Source organism: Emydura macquarii, unplaced genomic scaffold (genome assembly GCF_026122565.2).
Source record: "Emydura macquarii macquarii isolate MOO-44397 ecotype Brisbane River unplaced genomic scaffold, CSIRO-AGI_Emac_v2 contig_554, whole genome shotgun sequence".
In the NCBI taxonomy this organism is placed as follows: domain Eukaryota; kingdom Metazoa; phylum Chordata; order Testudines; family Chelidae; genus Emydura; species Emydura macquarii.
This window is the reverse complement of record NW_027130691.1, coordinates 10841049-10852355: the sequence shown is the minus strand read 5'-3', so window position 1 is coordinate 10852355 and position 11307 is coordinate 10841049. Positions and strand designations below refer to the sequence as shown.

Sequence of the window (11307 nt, the reverse complement as noted above, 5' to 3'; positions counted from 1 at the left end):
ATTTTACTTATCTGTGTATGTCCTGATTTTTTTTTTATGGTTTAGTTTACTGATGAGAGAAACCTTAGCTAATGTTAAACGAAAGGTTTGGTTTTTTGAGGGGGAGCGAGGGGGCTTGTGAATAATTTTTTAAAATGTATTAATTTTAAAAATATGATTTAATTATTTTAAAATAATTTTTAAAAATCCAGGTATTTGCTTAATATGGTTTTGATCCAACGGCCCTCGAAGTTAATGGAGAGAGGAATAAAATATGCTTTTCCCACTGTTAATGAAATCAAACCACACTCTCTTCCCAGACACACCTACAGCAAAAAGCGTGCGAACTGGCATAGTTGTGACATGCAGTGTCTCTTCCTTTTTACCAGGACAGAAGTCCTTCAGCTTCTTCTTCATCATCCATCACCACCACTGCCACCACCACAAGAACTACTACCAAAAGGTTTCCATTAAAGCATAAAATGCACTCAATGAATGTGAAGACCCTGCAAAAACCAAATACTAACCATCAGTCTCATGGTATCAAAGATCTGGAGATCAAACTACTGCAAGTGGAGTGCGAAGAGCTGAAAAACCGACTAGGGTGCCTGAGGGTAAATATAAATCTATCTCTGTTGTGAACTGAAAAGGTCTTGTTCACAGTGACACTAAAATGAAGCAGGAAGAATGTATTCTGTTAATTTTTGCTCAGAGTTAAATATATTTTGTCTTATTTTGATGCTTAATCATGCTAAGTCATATGAGAGTGCACAGGCCCCATCTTATTAATAATAGGCAGGGAGTTAGCTTTCAGCTTAGAAAGTTGTTTATAATACAGTAATGTGTAGAGGCCCCATTGTGCTAGGTGCTATACAAATGCATAGTGATAAACAGACTCTGCCCCAAAGATCTTACAATCTAAATAAACAGGACAGTTAAGGCCAGGGGAAAAGAAGACATAGAAAAGTGAAGTGACTAGCCCACAAAGCAGGTCAGTGGTAGAGCTGGTTATTGAAACCAGGTCTCCTGACTGCCCGTCTAGTGCTCCGTGCATGAGATCGTGGCCTGGGACTGAAGACTCAGTCAGGCAGACAGAGGAAAGTGTTTACCCAAAAACTTTTAAATTTCATTTCATTTTAGTTTCTTATCAAAACTGCACCTTGCACTTCAAGAACGACACCTTGGGGAAGCAAAACATGCTGGCTGAAAGTTGGGAGGTGGGGTTCGTTGCTGGACAAGCTGGCTCACTTCATATCTTATGGACTGCCAGGATGCACAGTTTTATTACCATGTATTATTTAGCACCATATGCAGGCTTGGTACTTTACAGCTAAATAAGACCATAAATGTGCTTGAGGGGTTTACAATCCAATATAGTCAGATAGCACAGTGATTGAAGACTTCACACTGTAGTGAAGGGACAAAACTTGGGGAATGGAGAAGGGCTCTTGGGGAGAATAGCGTTAGATTTTGCAGAAGTGGGTAACAAACAAGTCCTGAGTACAGTGTAGAGGTGGGAGGACCAAGAATAATATACCTGAAAAATAAAACCTGCACCACTCAAAGGTCCGACATTCAATGCACGTATCCAATATTTCTGTTCTCTGTCAGTCTAAAATTGTAAATTGCAGGGGATAGGGACTGTATTGTTTTGTGCCAGTACAGCACTTGCTGTTCCAGTGTAATCCTATCATTCTTTTCCCTGTATACACATCACACCAGCAAATACTGTTACACAACTCCCCAGTTCAAGAGAAACTGCATACCACTTTGTGTATTAATGTTCAGGAAGAAAGTTGACGGTAAGACTGGAGTGTAATAGCTGTCAAAGTCTGCCTTACAAAATTACTACTATAATTTACTGCCTCAGGCACACAATCTCCAAAATACTGATTATAATGCAAATGCTTAAGATTTTACTTGCCCCAAATAAAATATTATTCCGTCATGTGAGAGGACAGGTAAAATTTTGCAAGGCTGTTGTTTGTTTGTTTGTAATACGGTAGCACAGAGGGGTCCTAGTTCTGAACTGGGACCCCATTGTGCTAGGTGTTGTCCTTTTGTTCTGTGTCTGTACAGTGCCTGCCCCAGGGGCTTACAACCTATGTATGAGATAAGAGACAACAGATGGATATAGACAGACGGGAGAGTACAAGGAAATAATGAGACAATGCCATCTAAATAGACAAGACGGGCATAGAGTGGGGGAAGAAGGGTTTAACATAAGCAGAGGGAACATGAGAGGGGTTTAACACATGCAGATGATGGTGGCATGTTGGTTCCACAACATTTTTGGTGTGTTGACTTAGGAGGGAATCAGCAAGGTGGGGTGGGAAGGGGCCTGAGCAGGATGGGGTAGGTGCAGAGTGAAGCTGAGGTAAAGCGACTGAGGGGTGGGGGGAGGGTTAGAGCCAGCCAATCAGCATAGGGCAGAAAACGCCGGAAAACCTTCTACAGTTCTGCTAGGGGTCCCTGCTTTAGCTGCTCCTCTTCCTACTGGCTGGAGTCTCCGACTGGCTGTTCTTTGTCCCCCACAGCCTGGTGCTGCCAGGGTCCTGGTGCTCTGAGAGTAGTGAGGGGCTTCTCTACATAGTTCTGGGTCCAGGGAGGTGTTGGGGAAGAGGGAGCTCTGGCTGGGCCCTATTTTACCCCCTCCTCACTGCAGCAGTCCCTGCTTGGGCTGCTTCTGTTTCTACTGGCTGGAGTCTCTAGAAGGACTAAAGCAAATGCACTGCCACTTCTAGAGAGGGAGAAATGTCTATATTCTGTCCACAGTATTTTTTAATGCCCTTATTATGCAACACTTATTATTATCCTCACATCTGTCAGTTAAGAGCCCTCATTTGTTGGAGGTGACAGTCTGAGCCAAATTAGAGTATTTCAAAACTTTGAGGAAGTCCAGATACTATTTGGTCACTGAATAGAGAATGAGTTATAATACAGCCGTTAAGTCTACGGTTCTAAGGCATGTGCAGCAAAAGACAGGAGTCCATTAGCAATAAATAATTTGCATGCTAAATCAAGGTTAGAAGTTAATTTGGGTTTGAATTCACTGTGCTATGGATTGGCCCTGGATTGGCTCAGACTTCACTAATGGATGTATTCTGGATTAATAGTCTGACTGGCGTCTCTATAATTTTAAATTATTGCTCTCATAACAAACATGGGAGGGGGAACCTCCAGATAATACATATGGAACTAAAGTTTCTATCCTCCTCTACCAGCATTTTTTAAACTGCTGTAAAATCGCTAATGCCAATATGCCCAAAATGCATTGTGTTAAGGAGACATCTCACTCTAGGTGCAGAACATTGATGAAAGGTTGCTAAGTCAGCCATCTTGTTTTCTCTCTAAATTTTCCATCCTAGCCTTCTGCCTTGTTTTGCATTATTACACTGGACCACAGTTTTATCAAAGCTTTCACAGCCTTGAATGATGTGCTTTCATGTAGAGGAATCATACTCCTTAACTCCAGCAATTGCATCACCATCATTTAAGTAGAATAGGCTAGTGCATTAGAAGAACATAAGGATTTTCAGTTTCTTATGCCATAAGCAATGTATCAACTTTTTAGATGGCAAAAGTTTGTGATACGGACAATTACTAAATTAAGGACAGAAATTTCAATCTTCTGTGCTTTCTGAATTCTTTTTATTGCACAATCTTTGTATCTTATGTGGATGCTATACAGGTACAAAACTGCCTACAATATAAAAATTAACTCAGGTGTGGATGTGTGTATGTAAGCAGAAAGAACATTTTTTTCCTCTTGGTTTACTGACCTTTGATATTTCAAATGCATAAATATGGATACTTTACTCTGGCAGATGTTATTGTTTACTTAGGAATCCAGTGATGACAAATTGTACATTCCCATCATTGTGCATTAAAAACAGCTATTGAAGAACATTTTTGTCATACAGGAAGGGCTGATGGGTCAGAAGCCAAGTGATATGGAGGAGCTATTGAAACAGTCTCAGAAGGAGCTATTGTGGCTTCAGAGGCAGCTGTCCTTCATCTCAACAGGAGGGCCTACGTGCATTTTGTCAGCTGGCAAGGTGAGTTCCTTCATTATTGTTGGGGGGGGTTTTTTTGTTTTGTTTTTTGATTTTTTCCCCCTCAGATTTATTTTGCTGTGCAAAGAGGAATCAAAATGGAAGCAGCTTATTCTCCTCTGACATCATTGTAACTCCTTTGAAGTCAATAGAGTTACTTCTGATTTACACAGGGATGAAAGAAGAATCAGTTGCACATAATTTCCTGGAGGATAGAAAGAACATGCAGTTCTTTTAGAAATGGCTGTGAAGATGAATGAAGGTTAAGCATTTAAATGGCATTTTTCAGAGTTATACTGCATAAGAGATGGTTTGAGTTAATTTTACCTTCCCTAAAGACAACTATAAAACTTTAAATGAAAACAGAGATACTTAGCATCTGATGCTCACTTGACATATGGCAGAGCTCACCATGTCTAGTACTAGATAAACAGTAAATTATTTATGTTAGTGATGTTTTAATATCTTATCGTTCCAAATGATAGTAGCAATAACTTACCTTGTGGGTGCTTATCTGCCAGGGAGCAACAGGTTGAATGTATTAAGTTTTTATGACTTTGGTTTAGGTCTTACATGGTTACTGGTCACAAAGGATATGTTTTTGAAATCTTGCCATCAGCACAGTCTTGCTAACTGTTTTGAAAATGGGCTCCTGTTTTTGCACTACAGACGAGCTTTGTTCATATCATTAGGTACTTAAAAATTACGTTGTTTCTCATGCAGCTAAGAACCAGAGATTAATTCAATCCAAAAGTTAAAATACAGACACCTTCAAATATGGATATTCAGATTTAGATTCAAACATCACAGCAGACTGTTATTGCTCTTAATCCCTAGAGCCATACACCCTTCAACTTTGTTTAACTTAGCATCCAGATCTGAACTTCTGCAGGTTGAGCCCATCTCTAAACTGAAATGGGAGATGGGAACAAAGAGAATGACACATGATTGCTAGTGCTGGCCAGAGAACAAGAATGTACCTTCGTGACAAATGTTGTGGTTTTAAAAACTGTTTTCATTTCGATGCAGAACAAAAACCAAGATCTTTCAAAATTTCTTACAAGAAAAAAAATGAGAGAGAAGAGAGCCCATAACAGCCACTTCCAGGCCAAATTCAGAGCCATTGGACCAGATTTTCAAGCCCATTTAAGGACTCTTAGCGCCATTCAGGTGGGGCATAAAGGGGCCATAATCTACTGGCAAATGCCCAGCAGAGAATTCACCCATCATAGGGCAAATCCCTGCTAAGTGTGTCTGTGCTGCAGTCAGTCTTTGTGCCTCTGCCCCCCACCCTCTCCTAGCACATGGAGCAGGGAAAGGCTGAACTCCACTATCCCATAGCAGTCGTCCTTTGCTGCAGATTCCACTAAGAACCCTCCACTGGTGGTATAACTTAATGCTGCATGGCTGCATCTCTAAATTGCATAGGGTGTGTGGCTGGCTTTAAAACTGGGGAGCTGGAGCCAGCTCCCTGACAAATTCCAGGCTGAGCAAAACTCAGGCAAAGAAGAGCTTAGGTCTGTCTACACTACAACTGAGTTTATAATATGGTTGGCTCTAAGCATGATTTACCATGGCTGGTAATCTGTAATTAACCCTGGCAATTATTATGCCAGTGGCCTCAGTTGTCTTCCTGTAGCTGTCTCAGCATACTTTACTTTAAAAAAAAATAGTAATATAGATTGGACCCACTAACTCTGTTAGTGTAACTGGGTTGGCCAGTCCTCCTTCCTTCCAGTTCTCTATATGGTAGAACATCCCAGAAAGCACTGCCTACCATGCTGCTGATTCTGCATGTTTGTCCTCCAGGCTCTCTAAAACATGGTTGCATAGGGAGAGAAAATCTGCTGTGTGGACACAACTCAACAGGTGATTGTTAGTGTTACCAGGTCAGAAGCATGGCATTGGTTACAAAAGCATGGCTGTACTTGTAATGTGCTCAGAGCCTCAATCTAATCCGCCTGGCCTGTAGGGAGTGGGTATGTGGTTCAAGGATAGGAACATATAGGGCCTTTTTTTTTTTTTTTTTAAATCTCATTCTCCTCCTGCTAACTTGCTGGGTGGCCTTGGCTAATCAGTTAGGCCAAGATTTTCAAAAGTGACTAGGGATTTTGGGGGACTAACTTTACATGCCTTACATTGGCCTGATTTTCAGAGGGCAGAGACTTGGTGCTTTCTGAAAAGCAGGCCTCTTTAAGATGTGTCAAGATGGGCACCCACAAAATAAGGCACTCTTGAAAACTTTGGCCTTAATCTCTCAGGATGAGACTTTCAGGTGCTCATTACCCATAATGGGGGATTTTCAAAAATGCTCAGCAACCAGTAGTTCTTACTGTGACACTTTGCACCAGAATTTCTATTCAATTCAAAACTAATAAAAGGAAATACTTTTTTCACACAACATTTGTGAGACTGTGGAACTCATTGCCACAGGAAGCTGGTGAGCCTAAGAATTTAGCGAGATTTTAAAAGATTTGATGCTTATGTGCATAGAAAAAATATCCAGTTATAATAGTTAATGCTAACAAAAATGTTGGAAGGGCTATTAAACCTTATGCTTCAGGATTTAAACCGATCTAGCTTTTAGAAATCGGGATCACACCTAATGTGAGGAACAGATTATCCCACAGATGCTTGCTGCAGGAGTCTTACACCTTCCTCTAAAGCATCTGGTACTGGTTATTGATGGAAACAGAATACTGGGCTAGATGGACCCCTGGTCTGATCCAGTGTGGTAGATACTATTTTCAACAGAGCTGGAGCACCCAACATGAACTCAAAAATGAATTCTCTTGAAAATCTGGCCACTTACTCAGGTTCCTAAATAGGAGCTGAGCTTCTCTGGAAAATGCTGAGCCCTTCTGAAAATTCTGCCTCAGTTTGCTCATTTGTACAATGGGGTGGGAAGGAAAGAACCATTCCTGAAAAGGGCTGTAAATGTACCCGGCCTCTTTCGATCATGTGCACATTTATTGTTTGGGATAACTGGGCAAGAGTATTAAATGGAGATGTATCTTGCTGTAGCTGCTTTAGGGGGGTTCAATAAAACGATTCTAAGCATCTTGGGAATGGGTTACTTCTTTGCACCCTTTCAAGGGTTGCATGGAAATACAGATCGCCACTCAACATTCCTTCATGAGCCACACAGGCAATTAACTTTAAATGACACATCTTAAAATTGAAGGTACATTATAGGAGACAGGGCATTCCCCAAACCCTGGGATCATGCAGATCAGGAGATTGGTGCCTTTACACGAGGGCTGAAGGGCCTTTTTCTTCCCTGGAGGAAGATTTTTATTTTGTTTTAATTCTTCCTCCCCCTTCCCTTCAGCATGTCCCCTCCGGTTGCTAGGCAGCTGCTGGCTGCATAGTTAGAGGCTGAACTTTTGCAGGTGTCTTGGGGGGGGCTTTACAAGAACACGAGGGCGCGGTGGGGGGTTGATCCCGGCAGTGAGATGTCCAGGGATTGTCCTGCGGTAGCTGAGTGCCGAAGACCTTCCACTGGGCAGGGCGGGGAGGAGAAGTACAGCTCCCGGGTGCGTCCCAGTAGGCGACGGCTGACCCGGGGAGACCCTGCGGTGGCATTCCCGGGAGGTGACATGCCCTGACATCCCCCGCCCTGCGCGCTCGAGCCGAGCCGGGCCGGGCCGGCCGCTGAGCCCGAGAGCGGCCCCCTCTCGCCAGGGTCCCCCGCCGCGCTCCAAGCCAGGCCGCCAGCGCCGGCGGGGCGAGCCCTGCACGACAGGGCGGGCGGCGGGGGGGGGGAAAGCCATCTTGGCGTGCGTGGCTGGCTGAGCCCCGCCGTTTCATAGGCTCCGGCAGCGGCTGCACGGCCGATGATGCTCGCTCCTTCCCCCTGCCTCCCTGCAGGCAGCTCATGAATCATTCCTAGCTTCAGCAGCAGCAGCAGCAGCAGCAGCGCCAGTGTACCGATGCTGCCGCCGCCGCCCCCCCGCCGGCTGTAATCTGACCCCGCAGACTGCAGGCAGCTCGCTCGCTCCCGGCCATGCTGCTGCTGCTGCTGCACGTCGGGAGCCCTTGATTCCCAGGTAGGCGGCTGAGATCTAACCCCCCCCGTCCAACCACAGCTCGCTCTGCAGCTGCTGTATGGGCCCCCCCCCCAAAGCGGTGCGGGTGGAGGAGACTCCCCCGGCGCTGTCCGCGCTGCAGCAGGAGCTGGAGTGGGCACAGGCCGGTGCAAACTTTATTATTCTGCTGTCCGCTGGCGACGATGCCCTTCACGGGCGGGGGTTTGTTCTTCAGGTGCTGCTTGCAATGATGAGCTGCGATGCCGTTGTGCGTGAGCGGTGGGTAGAGAGGGGATTAAACCCTGGCTGGCTGATTCCAGCCTCCCTCTTGATGTTTAATCTTGTGTCGTTTTTCTAGGCAGTTGAATGGTTCTCCCTGTAAAATCAGAGGCGGATTGGCAGAGGTTTAATGGTGCCCTGTTTCTTCCCCGTGTAAGCTTCTGTGGGCAAAGTCAGTCACCATACTGGCTAGCGGTTTTCTTCTCCCTCCCCCCAGCTCTGTGCAGACGCACAGTGTCCGAAGGCTTCGCCGATGAATGTTGTAGTGTCATAGCAAAGTCGTCCGTGTGACTGCTTTTTTCCCTCGGCGAGATTGTTAATGAAATTATCTGCGGCATTCCCCTGGTATCAATTTGTGAGTGACACAAACTGGTGGAAAAGCTTCTTTATCTTAAATGCAATTTGCAAACCTTGTGTTCCAAATTGGACTAGGTTGTTTGTGAAAAGAGCCCTGGTTCCAAAGGGAGGGAAGGAGAGATGTATATACTAGACCTATATGTGTGTATTACATATAATATTCGTGTTTATGTAGGTACTGTGTATGTCTATACAGAATACAAATTAAATTTTACTATATCTTGCATGTGCAGATACTGGTAAACCAGCTACCATATATAGCAGATATTCATTAGTCAGTGTTACTTGGGAATTATAGTATACAAGGGATACTGCAGTTTTTCTATTGCTGACCTCTATTTAAAGTTATGGTTATTTCCTGTCATGTCTAGGCTAGGGCAAAAAAGATATTCCTTTCCAAAAGTGATGTGTTCATCAGTGTTACAATTGTGCATGGTCTTAATAATATTTTAATTGTGGTAGATTTAAGTGCACTCAAAGTTTTAAAGCAAATGCCTTTTTGTTACCCTTTAATGATAAGCACTGTCCGTCCATGCTTTGTGTCCAGTGCGGACGAGGAAGCAGAGAAGTGTGTGTGTGTGTGTGTATGGCTCTGCAGAATAATTTATTTGTGTGGATTGGTTCTGCATGTGGCAATAATAGGGACAGGACCCTAAAGTGGCCTGTAATATTTTGAAACACTGCATAAAAATGCAGTCATTCATGTTAATGTTTTAGTAATTGCACCAGGTGGATACAGAGAAGGAGGGAAAATTAAGGCTGCCACCATCAAAATATAAATAAGGAGTAACAGAGAGCAAGGTACAAGCCACCTTAAGAAAACAGCATGAAATACTGAGGGGTAGAGCAAGCAGCAGAATGGAAATGAAAGGGAACTGCTTAAAATTAATGGAAAAAAAATAAATGTGGAAGTGAACTGTATGCTGTGAGAGTCACTGTAGTCACTCTGTATTTCAGTTTGTATGACTGGAAGGCATTTCATTATTATTAAAATGGGTCTTTATGGTACACATAGTTTGAGAGGGGAAAGCACTTCGAAGCAACTCTTGCCGATGTCAACTGGGGTTTATTTGCTTAAAGACATATTATCCAAAAATTTTGCAGTTTCAAGTGCCTTGGAGTTTGTTTATAAATTACTGCTGGCTGCTCTTGTCAATGAAGAGATACAGCTATCCTCAACAATGCACTTGACATGACACAACATTAAAACAAACCAAAAACTCCTACGTCAGATGGAACTAGTGAAGTGGCCATACTCTCTGCAGACTGGAGGGCACCCTCACTTGCTGCTTGCTAGACAACTGAATTGGTGCTAGGTTGCTTTACTTACTACCTAGCATGTTATGTTGTGTTTACACATTGTGACTGTGGTAAAGGCTACACGCACAAAAGTGCAGGTTAACTTTGCATGTCACGGAATGGCATACTAGTACGTACATGGACCATCTGTTTTGTAAATTCGGTGCCTCTGTGTTTTTTAAAGACTAATATTGGCAAATTTCAGCTTTAGGGTGACACATGGTCTTTAAAAACCTGAGAAGATGAGCAATAACAATGTGGGTCAGTAAAGGATCCAGCACTTCAACCCAAATGTTAAAAGAGCAGCTGATATTTGATATCTTTATTAACTGATAAACAGAGATAATTACCGCATAGATGCACAAACCTTAAGTGTTGCTATATATGGTTCACAACACTTGGTAAGGTAATAGTACATAAACGTGTATGTATAGATGTTTGGGTATGTATATAAAATATACACTTCTGTGTGTGTGTGTGTGTGTGTGTGTGTATTACATGAATACACAATATTTTAGATACTCAATATTTTATTGTGTAATCTATGTATGTGTATAATGCACAAACACGTCTATATTTTATATACATATCTACACAAATACAACACTGATGTTGTATTTATATACAAAAACATGCAAACGATTTTATGTTTATTATAGTATGTCTTTGTAATAATGGACTTGCATTCTCACAATTGCCCACTATGGGAGATTTTAGCGCTTCTGGATTAGATATTGCCAAAGACAGGATTCTGCTCTGGAACGATCATTGGTTTGATCTGGTATGCTAATTCTTCCTGTATTTTAAAGAGCATGAGTTATATTATAATTATACACAATTATGCTTTTATTATGAGGATTTTAATGAGTGCTTATCATCATATCACCTGGTTGCCATTAGAAAATTAAATAATTTAAAAACACACACTTAACTTTACCCCCAAAGCAAGTGGCAAATTTTGGTCATACACTAACCTCTCCTACCCACTCCATAATTAAATTATGATGCAATGTCCTTTGATAGCCTGATCAGTGTTTCCATACAGCACTATAATGGAAGTAGAGCTATGCTGTGAATTCATAGTGGAGCCACTCAAGAGTTCTGAGATCCAAGAAGCTATTGTCTGATTTATTGATGTGCCTGCTGAACAGGATTTTTCTGTCTCGTTTACATTTTAGTATTTAGAAGAAGCTTTAGCCTAGAGCCGGGTTTTGTACAAACACTTCTATATTTTATTTCCCCTTTTGCCTTTTGATGAGTTTGTTACGTCCGGTGAGTTGTCTGATAGGAATGGCATTTTGATGGTGAAC

General features: G+C 42.6%; 1 protein-coding gene across 2 annotated transcripts in view; it reads left to right on the top strand.

The window, feature by feature from the left end:
* The first annotated feature begins 438 nt into the window (after window positions 1–438).
* The window catches only part of RIMBP2 (RIMS binding protein 2), a 271038-nt gene continuing 260169 nt past the window's right edge, over window positions 439–11307 (top strand). For both annotated transcript variants that reach the window (XM_067539753.1, XM_067539754.1), the window contains exons 1-2: window positions 439–593; window positions 3903–4037. In XM_067539753.1, coding sequence (XP_067395854.1) covers window positions 462–593; window positions 3903–4037 — 267 coding nt within the window. In that variant the 5' untranslated portion in view covers window positions 439–461. The remainder of the gene's footprint in view (window positions 594–3902; window positions 4038–11307) is intronic.